The sequence below is a fragment of the Ovis aries genome, chromosome 9 (assembly GCF_016772045.2).
Source record: "Ovis aries strain OAR_USU_Benz2616 breed Rambouillet chromosome 9, ARS-UI_Ramb_v3.0, whole genome shotgun sequence".
NCBI lineage: Eukaryota > Metazoa > Chordata > Mammalia > Artiodactyla > Bovidae > Ovis > Ovis aries.
Genome location: NC_056062.1, coordinates 21,222,404 through 21,237,997, shown reverse-complemented (window position 1 = coordinate 21,237,997; position 15,594 = coordinate 21,222,404). Strand labels below are relative to the sequence as shown.

Here is a 15,594-nt window from a genome sequence, read left to right as displayed (position 1 = left end):
GAGGTGCTGTTGTCAACCCCACTTACAGGTGGGGAGCCTGGGGCTCAGAGGTGGGAGCCAGTTTATTGGAAGCTATCCAGATGCTAAGGGGCGGTGCTAAGAGCTGAACTCAGACAGTTTGCCCCTGAAGCCTGCATGTCCCCTTAGCCAGGATGCCCTGAGCATCGCTCAGATGAAGTTCTAGTACTGGGGCAGGCACTTCCCCTGAGCGTCCCCAGATAATGTCATCTCTGCAGGGGCAGGACCGGTATCTTTTACCCTTTTATCCCCAGCACCTTGCAGATGCCTGATGTGTACTCGGTCAATATCTGGACCCTTTTATTGCCATACCAGCCCCGCAGGGCAGATGTTATTGTTCCAGAAAAGAGCCTGAAGCCCAGAGTAAGTTGTCTAGAATCACACAGCCTGTAGGTGGTCGAGCAGGGATTGGATTCAGGTCACCTGTCTCTAAAGATGGTTCTCCCTCTGGAGAAGTATGAGGAACTCATGACAAGTTCTCGTCTCCCTGGGGATCCACGCTAGTTAGAAGCCAATTTGACCTCTAAGCGGAGAGACTGCCCACTCGCTGAGGTTCAGGGACCCCAGCCCTTAGGGTTGTGACGGCAGGGATTGGGGGGCTGATGGAGACTGGGAAATCACTGGGCACCTGGTCCCCATCCGCAGGGAGCACAGGTGAGATAGAGCCGTGGCACAAGAACTGCATTGCGTACACCAGCCCCTGGAGCCCCTGTTCCACCAGCTGCGGCCTGGGGGTCTCCACCCGCGTCTCCAACGTCAATGCCCGTTGCTGGCCTGAGCAGGAAAGCCGCCTCTGCAACCTGCGGCCGTGTGACGTGGACCTCCGGCCACACATCAAGGTGGGTCTGCCTCCCAGGGAGGGGCAGGCGTCTCAGGTCAGGAAGATCCGCTGGAGAAGGGATAGGCTACCCACTCCAGTATTCTGGCCTGGAGAATCCCATGGACTGTATAGTCCATGTGGTCAAAAAGGGTTGGACACGACTGAGTGACTTTCAGTGGAGATAGCTCTCAGACTATAAGCTTCAGGCCCACACATTGCCTGGATCTATTCTACCCTCATTTCAGGCAGGGTGCTGGTACATAGTTGACCAGAACATTGAGTTTAGTACGTGCCTACTGGGGCTTCCCTGGTGGCTCAGTGGTAAAGAACTCACCTGCCAATGCAGGAGACATGGGTTCGATCCCTGGGTCCCTGGAGAAGGAAATGGAGACCCACTGCAGCATTCTTGCTTGAGAAATTGCATGGACAGAGGAGCCCGGTGAGCTACGTCCCATGAGGGTATCAAAAGAATCGGAATCAACTTAGCAACTAAACCAGAGCCATGTACCAGGCAGAAAGCTAGACTGTAGGGATGTAGAAAGAGCCTCGCCCTTGAGTGGCCCATAGCCCCACAGAGCTCCCTTTAAATAATGCCAGTCCAATTGAGTAAGTTGCGTGAAAAGTGTGTGAGAGTCTATGGGAGGCAGAGGAGGAGGAGTTTAGGATTAAATGAGTCCAGTCTTGGAGGCCATGATGGCTCTGCCCCTAACCAGCAGGGGGCGCTTGGCAGGTTGAAGGAGCCCACAGAGTCATCCTGTGTTGGAGAAACTGACCTGGGCGTTGGCAAAGCAGAAGGCAGGAAAGAAGGGAAATTGCAGGTTGAGAGAGCTGCACTGCGGCAAGGCAGTCCCTTTGTGCGCTCGGTTTCCTCTTGCATAATACAGCTGGGTCTCTTTGTCTTTGGGGTGGTCCTTCCTAGTTTGAAGATGCTGCAGATCCGAAAGTAAGAGATGGAGTGCATGGCGAGTGAAAAGGGAAGAATTGAGGGCTTGGAGCTGAAAATGTTGATCCTCTGAGCATCTCAACTGAAACCTCCTTTTCCCGCAGGAAGGGAAGAAGTGTCTGGCCGTGTACCAGCCAGAAGCGCCCGTGAACTTCACGCTGGCCGGCTGCACCAGCACACGCGCCTACCGGCCCAAGTACTGTGGGGTCTGCACCGACAGCCGGTGCTGTATCCCCTACAAGTCCAAGACCATCAGCATCTCCTTCCAGTGTCCCGATGGGCCCGACTTCTCCCGCCAGGCCCTGTGGATTAACGCTTGCTTCTGCAATCTGAGCTGTCAGAATCCCAACGATATTTTTGCCGACTTGGACTCCTACCCAGACTTCTCAGAGATTGCCAATTAAGCAGCCACAGAACCTGGGCTCGAGGCCGACCCAGAGCTTATAAAGCAGCCAGCCTTCTGAGGCCCCCACTGAGCCTTCTTTTGTCCACTTTCCACTCGTTTCCAATGACCCAGATCCAGGCCCAGGCCCGTGACCCCTTGTCCTGTCTCTGCCCACCCAAAGCACCCATCATGGCACGCTCAGGCCCAGACAGTGGGTCTTCTCCTTGGCAGCAGTCCACATACGCTCCAAAGAAAGTGCCCGGCTCTGGACAATACCCGAGCCCGATCCGGCCTGTCTGAGTCCCTGGAAGTCCTGCTGGATCTCGCCCAAGTCCCAAGGAACAGAATCAGCTAGATCTTCAGTATCATTAATTCCTTCTTTAGATACCAAACCACCAAACTCTCTGGGTCCATTCAGAAGGATAGAGGGGATTTAGGACAGTGGAGCTGTCCATTCTTCAGGCCAAGGAGGACCCTAATTAGCAGTTCTGACCACTGCACACCAAAGCTGTGTCTCATTCTAAAGACCTGTGCCTGCCAGGGTCACTGAATATCTGCTAAATGAGGTGAATGGTTGTTTGGCTTTGGTTTTTGGATGGACAGTTGTGTCCATGAATCTGGGCATTGTTGCAGTTAAGTTTCTCTTCACCCCTGCACTGTGAAGGGTGTGCATTGGGTTCATCCCAGGGAGAAATGCAAGCTGATAAACTTCCTCTTGTTCCTGGGAGAAGTCCCTGGTCAATACACCAGGGTCAGAGTATGGTCAGTCTATTTTCAGAAGGAGCGATTGAGCCCTGCACCGAATCTGCTGCTCCCAGACAAGGCAGGGCACTGGGCAGTCAGCCAGCCTCCTCCTCACACCTGACCATCTGCGTGCTGGGGGCTCGTGGGACTTGCTGGGTCCCCTGGGGCCACATCTCTGACCCCTCAGAGTGGTGTCTTGTGGTAGCCTTCTGCTCTGAGGGAGCCTTGGGTCCAGGTTGAGTGTGAGTCAAAACAAGAAGTGGGTTCACAAACCAAGAAGCGGGTCCAGTCTGTGTCCGCCTGGGGTGGCAAGAGTCCCTGGGCCCAGGGCATGTGTCTTTCTGCCTCGGTGACCCATTTCGCAGACTGATCCATAAAGCTCAGTTCTGGTACAAAGACAGAAGTTTACCGATTGTTTCAAAACCGAAGGATTTTTAACAGGGATGAAAAGCCAAAAGGGTTTGATGCTAAAAGGAAGAGAAAGTCGTTATTAATGGAAATGAGGCTATTATTTATTTTATTAGTAAAGTATAAATATTTACTGCTACACTTCTTTTATTTAGCACCTTCTACATGTCAGACGTTGCCCTCAGCGCTTCATGTGCAGCGTTACACTAGCTCGTGGAAACTGGGAGGTCGTGTTGAAAAGTGCCTATTATTATTTCTGTTCTTACAAATGTGAAATGGAAGCTCAGTAAGGTAAGGGAGCTTGACCGAAGTCACCCAGCTGGTCAGTGGGGTAGTCAGGATGCAAATCCAAGTTGGATTGACTCTCTAACCCGTATCTTCCCTCAACTTCTAGAGCTTCCCTGTGCGTCAGAGCAGGAAAACATGTCAGGATAAGCGACTTCTCACTGTCATTTTTGGTTCTTATTACTGTTTCTCCAGCTTCTTTCCCAAGAGAAGAGTGTATCTGACTTTCAGATTATTTAGATGTCTGAGCATCAGACAAAATCTAGGATAAACCGAAATCCATGACTCCCGTCCAGATCATTCCCTCCTTCAAATCAGAACCAGCTCTCACCATGTATTTAAAGATGATTTTGTTACCTGATGCTGCAGACTGAAGGATGGTGCCTTTTTCATGAGGGAATTCTGAGTGGCGAGCAGAGGGATTCCTAGAGAGGGAAAAGGGATTGAAAATGTGTCCTCCTTACTGTGACCTCCTGAATGCCTGGTGCAAGGCATACAGTGGTGCTCAATGTGTATTTGATGAATAAAGGAAATTGTGTACGTGTCCCTACGTGCGTTCAGAAGATCTCTTTCTTCCAAAGGTACATGACAATCTAATTTTTATCAGCCAAATCTGAAATGCTGTAGAAAAAGAGACATTTAATATCAAAAGAAAGGCACGTGTTCGTTGAAAGACAAAAAAGCCCGAGTTCTTTTGTGAAGAGAATTTTGTTGTTGTTCAGGTGTTCAGTCGTGTCTGACTCTTTTTCAACCCCCATGGGCTGTGGCCCACCAGGCTCCTCTGTCCGTGGGATTTTCCAGGCAAGAATACTGGAGTGGATTGCCATTTCCTTCTCCAGGGGATCTTCCCAACCCAGGGATCGAACCCACGGTTCCTGCATTGGCAGGCAGATTCTTTACCACTGAACCACCAGGGAAGAGAATTTACTCCATGAATAATCTTTCCTGTAGGTCCACGTGGATCGTGTTGGATTTTTGTAGAGTGAAATCACTTGCCACCCACAGCTTCCAAGGACCAGGTGAGGGCTGACCCCTTTTGAAATTCAGCAGACACCCAAGAACTAGGTTCTTAACTGAATTTGCTTCCCAATTCAGGAACGTGAACGTGGCTTCCAAGATCATAGGAAGCCTGGATGAGGGACTTGGGGCTTTCATCCCCAGGATGGGTGGGATGGGGTGGCCAGAATGCCCTGCTTTGAGAAATGAATCTGTCCTGTGCAGGCCCCGGAGAGGAAGTCTCAGTTTCACGTTTTGAAGTCACGGGGAAGAAGACAGAGCCGTGGTGCAACCTGCTCCAATAAAAGTTACCAGTCATGATGAAAAAACACCTCTTTATTGAATGCTTACTTGGTGCCAAGCTCTCTGCTAACTTTTGAATTATCTTACTAATCATGGCAGCAATTCTAAGCAAGCATCTCTTCCCCATTTTATAAATGGAAAGTCTGGGACTCAAAGAGGCTGGGAATCAGCCCTCAAAAGTTGAAACCCAGATCTCTGCTTATTCCAGTCTGGGCTTGCTCTGGGAGATGGTGAAGGACAGGGAAGCCTGGTGTGCTGCAGTCCATGGGGTCAGAGATGCAAAGAGTCAGACATGACCGAGCGACTGGATAGCAACAAGAAGTTGATTTTGGGGAGGCCTCCAGGCAGAGCCTGAATGAGGCCTGTTGGAGTGTCCACCTCTCCAGTCCCTTGTAACCCCATGTCCTGGGATAAGGGAAAGGTAAACGAAAGAATAGTCAACCTTTGGTGGAGAAATTCACGTAAGTGCTTGGAGTGACTATCTGTTGCATGCATAGATGAGCGAGAAAAAGGAGACCTGAATTTACCATGCCACTAATGCGTGCTAACCCTTAGCATAAGCATTTGGTGAGCACTTACCAGGCTTTAGGCTAGGTGCTTTACTGCGTGCCTAATTTAATCCTCAGAGCAAGCCTAAGAGCTGCGGCATTATCATCACTTCCCATTTTAGAGATGGAGCTGAGGCCCTTAGAAAGTATTTGCTCATTGTCTTCACAGCCAGTGAACTGCCAACCAAGTTTGCAAACCGAGGTTAGTCACACCTGAGCCATCTCTCCTGATGCTAAGCCCAGTTAGCCTGCCCCCAACACCCCTGCAAACCAAAAGGCACCAGACAAAGGCTTACTGGCACAGCCGCAACATTAACTTTGAAAATGATTCAGAGAGTGATCAAAGAAAGCAGATTCAAAGGATATGATTATCTAGGCTCTCATTAACATTTAAATACTGTGTATTCCTACAAATTGCGGGGAAGTAATGCAACCTGTGACTATTACATTAAATTAGGTCACTGATTTTTAAAGACTTATGTTGACCCAAAGTAACCGAAGTAGTAACTCTGCCCAGCTGGGAGTCCTGAATGGTCAGAACGGCCTGCTGTGTATTTCTGCATGTGTGTGTGTGTGCATATGTGTGTGCGCGTGCGTGTGTGTATATCTGTTTTCAAACTATGACAATATTTAAGGATTCCGACTGCCATTTTCAGGCCCCCTGGTGGCTCAGTCGTTAAAGAATCTGCCTGCAATGCAGAAAACCCGGTTTCGATCCCTGGGTCAGGAAGATCTCCCGAAGAAGGGAATGGCAACCCACTCCAGTATTCTTGTCTGGAGAATCCCATGGACAGAGGAGCCTGGTGGGCTACAATCCATGGGGTCACAAAGAGTCAGACACGACTGAGTGACTAACACCCACACACACGCTGCCATTTTTGTAAGTGACTAAAAAATACATATGAAGAAATGTCTTAGAATTTCCCCATAGAGGGAAAATAGCACTTGGGCAATCTGTCATGTTTTTCAGCATTCCTCATTCTTCTCATGATTTGTGTCGCACAGAACATGTTTATCCAATGTGAAGAGTTCTCATTGCTCTAATTCCCTGTTTATAGCCTTTTGCCTTGAAGCAATAAATCATCAGCAAAGTGACTTACTGGACTGGGTGAGTTTTCCTGTATTTTCAGTTATTATGAGGCAATGATGGAACACTGAACACTTTCAGGAAATGTGCAGATGGTGGACATTAGGCTCCCAGATATTTTATACATGGCAATAAAAATGGCTAAAAGTTTGAAAATGCACTGAAAAATGGGAATTCTGATATACAGAAGAGACCAGGGGGACAAATGTGTTGAGATTGGAAAACATCTCATGTAAATATAAAATGAACATTTGGCATTCATTCCCTTACTCATTTATTCAATGTCTTTTTATATTCCCAAGTACCCTGTGGGTGGGCTTCCCCGGTGAGTCAGTGGTAAACAATCTGCCTACAATGCAGGAGCTGCAGGAAACTCAGATTTGATCCCTGGGTCTGGAAGATCCCCTGGAGAAGGGAATGGCACCCCACTTTAGTATTCTTGCCTGGAGAATCCCATGGACAGAGGAGCCTGGAGGGCTCCAGTCCATGGGGTCCCAAAGAATTGGACACGACTGAAGCCACTTAGCATCCATGTATCCTGTGGGTACCTGGAGGTCTAGGACCATGACTGCATCTTCTAAGCCTAGTACATATCAGGGCTTGGGGAGCAGGGGTTGATGGATGGATAGAGATCTACTGGGCTTCCCTGGTGGCTCAGATGGTAAAGCATTTGCCTGCAATGCAGGAGACTCAGATTCAATCCCTGGTTCGGGAAGATCCCCTGGAGAAGGAAATGGCAACACACTCCAGTATTCTTGCCTGGAAAATTTCATGGACAGAGGAGCCTGGTGGGCTACAGTCCATGGGACTGTCACAAAGAGTCGGACATGACTTTTCTAGAGATCTATTGCCGGGAGCCTTGGGAACCAGGGGAGTGAAATGAAGTGTAAGGAAGTTTGCATAAAGAGGAAGAGGAAGCTGCTAAAGGCTGGCTTATTGATAGCAATGAGAAACATATCACCCTGCCAGCAAAGGAGACAGAATTAAGAACCAGATAAAACCGTAGAAGCAGTTCACTGCCTGGGTGGGACTAATTAACAGGTGGACAAACGTCCCTGCAGGCAATAAAAGCGATAAGGTCCTCCATGTTGTTAGCCCCAGGAACTAATCCACGTTCTATAATCTGAAGATGCCAACAGGTGGTTGTGTGAGTTATGTGCTCAGCCAACTGTTTTCAAAGGCAAGAGTGATATAGTCCATTTTAGAAATGGCTGCAAAAGCCATTTCATCTCTGTGAGCTTTTTATCTGTGAAGTAAGGATAACTCAACCTCACAGATAAAAGATAAAAAGGGGGAAAGAAACCATAAAATATGCTAAATATGACTGTTATTAGTGATACCATCTCTGCAGGCTGTCCTTATCATGAAGTCACATGGTCCGTGCTTTCTGCAGAGGGCGGGGCATTCAGGAAATTTTTCAGAGCAGGAATGAGGAAGGGCCTTTTCTTCAATAGTGAGTTTGCCAGTCAATGGATTTAATTTCAAAAGACATAGCAATTCACCTGCTACAATTACATCTATTACTAGGAATCCCTGCTGTGTGTACGTGGGGTAGGGGCCGGAGTAGCATGAACTAACCTCTAACCGCAACAGAGCAGTGACCCAGTTCTATCCCTGGGCCAGGAAAATGCCCTGGAGGAGGAAATGGCAACCCACTCCAGTATTCTGGCCTGGAGAATCTTATGGACAGAGGAGCCTGGTGAACTACAGTCCATGGGGTTGCAGAGTTGGACACGACTGAGCACAGTATGGCAGGGACCCAGCCAATGACCAGTAGTGAGGTTGTGTCAGCAGTTGTGTGTGAACATAGTATTTCCCCCGACCCAAAGGTGGGCCTCCCAGTTGGCGCTAGTGGTAAAGAATCCACCTGTGAATGCAGGAGACACAAGAAACACAGGTTCAATCCCTGGGTGGGGAAGATGCCCTGGAGAAGGAAATGGCAACCCACTCCAGTGTTCTTGCCTGGAGAATCCCATGCACAGAGGAGCCTGGGTGGCTATAGTCCTTGGGATCAAAAAGAGTCAGACACAATGGAGCATAGCATAGCAAAAGTGGACCACAGACCCTAACATCACCAGTTGAAGTCATCTGGATTTTTCTTATCACAGTAGTGGCAATTATCTCGAGATGCTATTATGTTAATAGTTGATTGGACAGTGAATAGACATCTGAATCAGGCTGATCCCATTCTTCTCATTAAGAGACACAAAGACTTGATTGGTTCTGGGTCCTAGAACCAGAAGGTCAAGTAGCCTTTGGGTTAAGACCATAGTTTTATGCTTTAGAGACACAGGGAAATCTGATATTAGAAAGCAGGAGGCTCATCTCCTCACCAATCCCATCTTCAACTCAGAAAGCCAAACTTCCCCCTTCTGCCCTTGGATTCCATGTGGGACACAGTTGAAGAGTTTTCATGTAGCCCGAGAAGTCCAAGATGGATTTAGGCTACATCTAGGGCCTCCCAAGTGGCTCTAGTAGTAAAGAATCCGCCTGCCAATGAAGGAGAGGCAAGAGACGTGTTCCATCCCTGGGTCGGGAAGATGCCTTGGAGGAGGAAATGGCAACCCATTCCAGTACTCTGACCTCGAGAATCTTATGGACAGAGGAGCCTGGTGGACTGCAGTCCATGGGGTCGCAGAGTTGGACATGACTGAGCACAGTAGGGCAGGGACCCAGCCAATGACCTGTAGTGAGGTTGTGTCTGAGAAGGGGAAGAAGGAAGGGGCAGATGGAGGCCTCTGTTGTCCCCTACAGAGCCTGCACGTGGTTGGTCTTGGTGTACACTTGGTCTTCCAGCTGCTGCTGAAACCCAAGGGTCAGGGAATCAAAACCAAAACAAGCAGCTAGGAGAACAGAAATAGGTCCCCAGCTGGCAAACCATCTCTAAATAGCATCCGATACACGCAAACACCTGCAAGAGTTCACTGCTCTCGATGGAAGCCTGAGCTCCCGGGAGCCGATCGTGGGCGGTCTAGGGGGCCCTGTGCCATGTATGGGCCCACTGCGATGGTGATTTCCTGCTGACCCTTCTGTGCCTGCGTTTCCTTTGTTCCTGTCTCTCACACAGGCCCCGACACAGAAAAGACATTTACTGTGAATGTAGAAAAAGAATGAGCCTACGTGCTTCTCCTCCAGTGTCTAAAGCAGGGCCCTTAAGCTAGAGGTCCCTGGGCCAGGGATCCATGGATTAAATCCATGGGTCATGTGCTCGGATGAGGGGGAAATGCATCTTTGCTTTTGTCATTGTCATTGTTCAGGTATTCAGTTGTGTCCAGCTCTTTGCAACTCCAGTGACTGCAGCACGACAGGCTTCCCTGTCCCTCACTCTCTCCTGGGGTGTGCTCAAGTTCATGTCCACTGAGTCAGCAATGCTATCTAACCATCTCATCTCTAATAGCAATTTAGCATTTCTTCCTACTTAAATGCGGTCCACAAACCCTAACACCGCCAGCTGAAATCACATGTATTTTTCTTATCACAACTGTAGCCATTTTCTTAAGATGTTATTATGCTCATTACTACCTTGAAATTACATTGAGACCTGCCTCCACATTGCTATTTCGTTTGTCAATAAAGAAATGCATAATGTTGTCACAGTTGGAACATGGGGAGAATTACACTGCAAAGTGTAAGCAGTGTCTCCTGCAATGCCATTCGCTGGATTTATTGTATGCATTAAAGCTCTTCCTGCCTCCCTCTCTGACGTGCAGCACACACGGTCACCCTCCCTCCCTTCTCTGCCCCGTCACTTGCTCCATGATGATGCAGACTGCAAAAGTGTTGACAGCTTATTACAAACGCTAAGAAACTTTTCAAGGCATGTGCAGAAGAGCCAGTATAGAGAATCAAACAGCATGCTCGCTATTTAAAAGGGAGGAGGGTGTTAAGTGTGGGCTGCATTTAGTGACTTGCTTCAAAAGAACAAGCATGGAAAAGCAGAAAAAGTGATTCGATATCGGAGACACCTAACAAACATGACCTTGGCCAGGTGATCAAGGTCAACCTCATCTCTGTTAAATCACGTTGACCCATCATACTGACAGCACAAGGCGATGAGGTTGCCACTGAGTGTCTGCATTCTTCATTCCCAAAACTCAGAACCCCAAGTGAACCATGAGAACATCAGGCACACAAACTTCAGTCCAGGGTTGTTGTGCAGCTTCTCAAAACCACCAAGGCCATCAAAAGCAAGGAAAGTCTGGGAAATTCTTACAGACCAGAGGGAACAAAGGAGGCAGGATGAAAACAGACAATGGGGAAAATGGTGAAGTCCCAAGGAAGTATGGAGTTTAGTTAATAGATCAGTGTTAACGTGTTAGTTGTGATCAATGAACCGTAGTGACAAGCGACGTTAATAATCATAGGGGGACGTTGGGGTGGAGTATATGCAAACTCTCTGTACTATCTTTGCAACTGTTTATTTGTTAAAAAATTTTTACTTTTTGGCCGCACCGCACAGCTTGTGGGATCTTAGTTCCCTGATCAGGGACTGAACTCATGCCCCTGCCTTGGAAGTGCAGAGTATTGACCACTGGACCACCAGGGAAATCGTCTGTGGTATAAATTTTAAACTAATCTTAAATAAAAATAGAAGATTGTAGTAAAACCTGTTAACATTTTCAAATACAAGCGCAAACAGCATTACAAGCTTATCACTGGTGGTCTTTTCACACACTTTCCTATAATAAAAATAAAATGTAAAAAAAAAATGTTTCCATCTTAATTATAGGTTGAAAAGCTTGATTCCTTTGTCACTGTGTTATTTGGCTACTAAAGTGCCTGAAATAGGGCTGGTCTGAACTGAGATGTACTGTGATGTAAAATGAGTTTCCCAGGGGGCTCAGTGGTAAAGAATCCACCTGCCAAAGCAGGAGCTACAGGAGACATGGGTTTGATCCCTGGGTGGGGAAGATCCCCTGGAGGAGGAAATAGCACCCCACTCCAGTATTCTTGCCTGGGAAATCCCATGGACAGAGGAGCCTGGTGGGCTACAGTCCATGGGGTCTCGAAGAGTTGAACACAACTGAGCACAGACATGAATGAATGTGATGTGAAAATATAGCCTGGATTTCTCAGTAGGAAGAAAAGAATGCAAGGCACCTCGTTAATTGTTATATTGATTCCATGTTAAAATGTTAATATTTTGGATATCCTGGCTTACGTGTATTATTAAAATTCATTTCACTTGTCTCTTTCTACCTTTTCTAATGTGACTACTTGAAGATTTGAAGTTACATCAGTGGTTCGCATTGTATTTTTATTGGACAGTGATGCTCTGAAGAATTCCAAAGGTGAGGGGCATGTGGGCAGGAAGCCCCAGGTAAGGAAAGACCCACCTCAATGCATGATCTCTCAGGTAGGGGAAAAAGACACAAGCCACTGCAAAGTTACAAATTTATTGGTCTGGAAATAAATACAAATATCTCATTAAGAAATTCTTCTGGAAAGACTTGTACATAACAGCTTCTTATTCTGATTCAGCCATTTCTGCCTCCCAGGTGGTAGGTGACAGGTAAACTGAGTCATAATCCCCCAAGCTGCCTGGAAGGCTTGACTACTTTCTCCCAGTAACCACCAGGCCCTGGTGGCTGATGCACGCTCTTCCATTCATCCTGATCAAAACTTGCTATACGAAGATCCATGGTTAGCCAAAATGAGATCGAAAGGCAGTAAGTAGTACAGGAACTCGACAGCTATGTTGACATTGCCCAGAAATGTCAGTGATGCCACCCTGCTCAGGGAGAAGTTAGAGGGGCAGGGAAGAGAGGAAGGCGGGAGAGAGAAGGAAATCCCATGGAACACACATTTCAGACTCCGTACATCTTTTGGACCACCACTCCCCATGTGAATCACACCCCCTAGCTGAAGATTCTGGAAGGTCACCGGGTCAGAAACCTTTGGCAGTCAAGTTCAGATTCACCCCCACATTGTCAAAGATTGGAAGCAGGATTTAACTTAATCACACATGATTCCTGGGAACCAGATGGGATCGACTGAAATCACAACTGCACTGGATTCCATCACAACCACAAGGAATCCCTTACGTCTAATCACCAAAAATGCCACCCCACCCCAACGCCCCTGCCCCGGTGCTGCTGCCTGGAGACACATCACAGCCAGGCCCAGCTGTTTGCAATCTTTCTCTCCATTTCAGAGAAAACAACTACAAATCTACACACTCTTCCCCATGAATGAAATAACCACTTGTTCACGTATTAGGGGTAGGAAGTAGGGGCAATGGAGGGGGAGGCAGGCAGCTGATTCAAAGCTTTAAACACACAAATACCAAATGCCTGCCAAGACCGTTTCTTTGAAAAACTGGAAGGTTTTGTCCCCTACTTTTGTTGTCCATTAAAAAATGCCAGGAAAACAGGCTTGTAGGCGTCAACCATAAAAAGTGTATATATGCACAAACGTGTAAAAAAAAAACCTATTTCTTCAAGTTAACTATGGAGATTTGCTTTTTCCAAATACTTTGGAGCCTCCATGTCAATTCCACCTCTCTCCCTGCTTCCTGTTTGGCTTTTTTTTTTTTTTTTTTTTAAAAAAAAGAGCTCCCCACCACTCCCTGCTCTCCCCCTCCCCAATCAGAAAGGGCTTGGTTTCCAGAATCTGGGTCTGTTTTTTCTTTAGTTGGAGAGGAAACAGGAAGTAGGCGGGCTGGGCTTCCAACAAGGTGTCCCTTTGCGCCAGGATGCTCTGGCCAGGCTAGCCTTGGATAGATCGAGTGTTTACTCTGTGCTGGTTTCTGGCAGTTCGGCGTCTCTGAAGGAGGGTAGGAGGGTGGCCTCTCAGCCTCTCGTTTGGGGGAGGGGGGCACTGAGGTGCATCTTTCCCTTTGGTCCACCCCGCCCTACCCTCACCAGAAAGGGCGACCCCACAAACACCCAATCTCACCGTGTCGTCACCAGAGCTCACTTGTACAAAATAAGCTTTGGATTAATACCGAGTTAGGAGTTAACGTGCGGTTGGCAGGCAGGGGTGGGGAGGGGGGCCAGAGGAGGGGCAGCTACAGCGATCGGTCCCAGAGTCCAGGGGCGGCCGGCTGGCCCCGAGGCCGCCTAGCAAGACACCTCCGTGGAGTTGGGCCCAGCACTGCTCCCGGGGCCGCCAGAGTTGGGGATGATGTCCAGCCGCGTGCCCTCGCTGGTGTGCGAGCGGCTGCGGGCGCCCTCGCTGGTGTGCGAGCGGCTGCGGGCACCCTCCAGGGACGTGACGCTGGAGCCTGACGCTGTGCGAGACCTCATCAAGCGGGTCATGCTGGCGGAGGGCACTGCGGAGAGAGGAGAGCGCTCAATGAGGGGGTGGGCAAAGGTCGGAGGCGCTCGCACCTCAGCAACGCAGCCTGCCGCGTGCCCCGCCTACCCGTGGAAACTTTGCTCCTGTTCATCTTTAAGGCATCCAGCTGCTGGGACCCCTGTCATTTCCGTGCCTACTCGTAGAGGTGAAGAGCCAGGCTCAGGCTGGGTGAGGACTGATGGGTCCCACCCTGGCATGAACCCACCAGCTGAGTCTTGATCGCAGCGGTCTGCCACTCACTTACCAGCTGTGGGACTCGAAAAGTGTCCCTCTCTGAGACCCCGGCCCCATGTGTAAAATCAGAATACTACCATGGACCTCCGGGTATCAGCGCCCAAGTGCGTGCCCCCCACCCTGTGATGTCAACAGTCTCTAGAGTCACGAGGATGTTGATAGTTGGCCCGGCTAATCCCTGCACGCCACAGGCTAGAAACTGAGGCCACACGGAGTGGTCAGCTGTCACCTCTTCCTGTGGGCAACCTGTGAGCTTCCAGGAACTCTTAATGGCACTATCCATTCCGAAGGACTTAAAATGCCCTTAAACATGGCAGGTGGCTGAGAAGATGGGATGAAGAACCCCACCTGTGCTGGGTTGAAGAGCACCCTCCCAAGTTCACGAGCACCAGAATCTCTGACTATAACCTTATTTGGAAATTGGGTCTTTGCAGATCTGTCTAGATGAGTTCATCCTGGTTAGGGTGAGTGCTAATGTGAAGGCTGGTTTCCTCCTAAAAGGAGACAGATGCACAGGCGGGGAGCAGCTGAGTGGAGACAGGGCAGAGGTCAGAGTGATGCAACCACCAGCTAAGGGCTGCTGGCAACCACCAGAAGCTGGGACGAAGGAAAGGAGGATTCCTCGGAGAATCCTTACAGGGAGCATGACCCTGCCTGCATCTCAGTTTTGGGCTTCTAGCCTCTAAAACTGTAATACTGTGAGAGAATAAATTTCCGCTGTTGTAAGCAATGGAGATTTGTTATGGCCACCCTAGGAAACTACTCCATCAGCCGACTGAAAAGCCTCTTTGTCAAGATCACGTTGAATAAAAGACGCCACACACTGAGGCAGTGATAAGTACAAATGCATGGAGGGGTTATGTTATTGGCTCAGTGGGCAATGTTATTGGCTCAATTGGCTCTGTTGGCTCTTTGCCACAGACACTGACAAACAGAATTTATCCTTGCATACTGAATCTTCTTAAAGAGCCAGCTCCTGAACCCAGGAAAAAATCAGGATCAATTCCACACCTGTTGCTCACATACTTTCTCTGAGCCCCTCCTGTTCCTTGATCCCACATCTGGGGTCTTACTGAGCCTGCAGGCCTCTGGTGACCCTAGCATGGAGTCATGGATGCTAAGGGCTTGGCACACTAGCTCGCGGCTGTGAGCAGGCACTCGGGAAATAAACGATTCCTTCCCTCGTCTTTGGTGGATGCCTCTAGCTCTTTCTGTTGTCTTTCCCTATGATCTGCAGGCTGCTTTCTGGAAATAGAAGCCGACACAGCGGGCGGGGGGCAAACAAGGCCGGCCTCCCACTTTTCTCCCCAGAATGTACTTTCAAAGCAGAAATCCAAACCCATGGCAGGTTCAAGACAACTGAGTTGCAGTTTATGCCTGCAAGGAAAACAAAGCCCTTCTCGAGTTACTGCCTTTGCTGCACACTTTCCCAGAGGGGCAGAGACCCACAGGCAGATGTTTTCTGTTGGAAGAGGGCTATTTGGGACATGACTCCTGCCTGGAGCATGAAAATCAGGCTTGCCT

At 48.8% G+C, this 15,594-nt stretch overlaps 2 protein-coding genes across 5 annotated transcripts in view; one reads left to right on the top strand and one right to left on the bottom strand.

Moving 5' to 3' along the window:
- The window catches only part of CCN4 (cellular communication network factor 4), a 40,109-nt gene extending 27,037 nt beyond the window's left edge, over positions 1 to 13,072 (top strand). Inside the window, exons 4-5 of the mRNA XM_027972877.3 lie at positions 664 to 857; positions 1,886 to 13,072. Of these exons, the coding sequence (XP_027828678.1) occupies positions 664 to 857; positions 1,886 to 2,185 (494 nt within the window). The 3' untranslated portion in view covers positions 2,186 to 13,072. The remainder of the gene's footprint in view (positions 1 to 663; positions 858 to 1,885) is intronic.
- NDRG1 (N-myc downstream regulated 1) overlaps positions 11,918 to 15,594 on the bottom strand; it is a 61,278-nt gene continuing 57,601 nt past the window's right edge. For all 4 annotated transcript variants that reach the window (XM_042254072.1, XM_042254073.1, XM_027972876.2 and 1 more), the window contains one exon: positions 11,918 to 13,810. In XM_042254072.1, the coding sequence (XP_042110006.1) occupies positions 13,599 to 13,810 (212 nt within the window). In that variant the 3' untranslated portion in view covers positions 11,918 to 13,598. The remainder of the gene's footprint in view (positions 13,811 to 15,594) is intronic.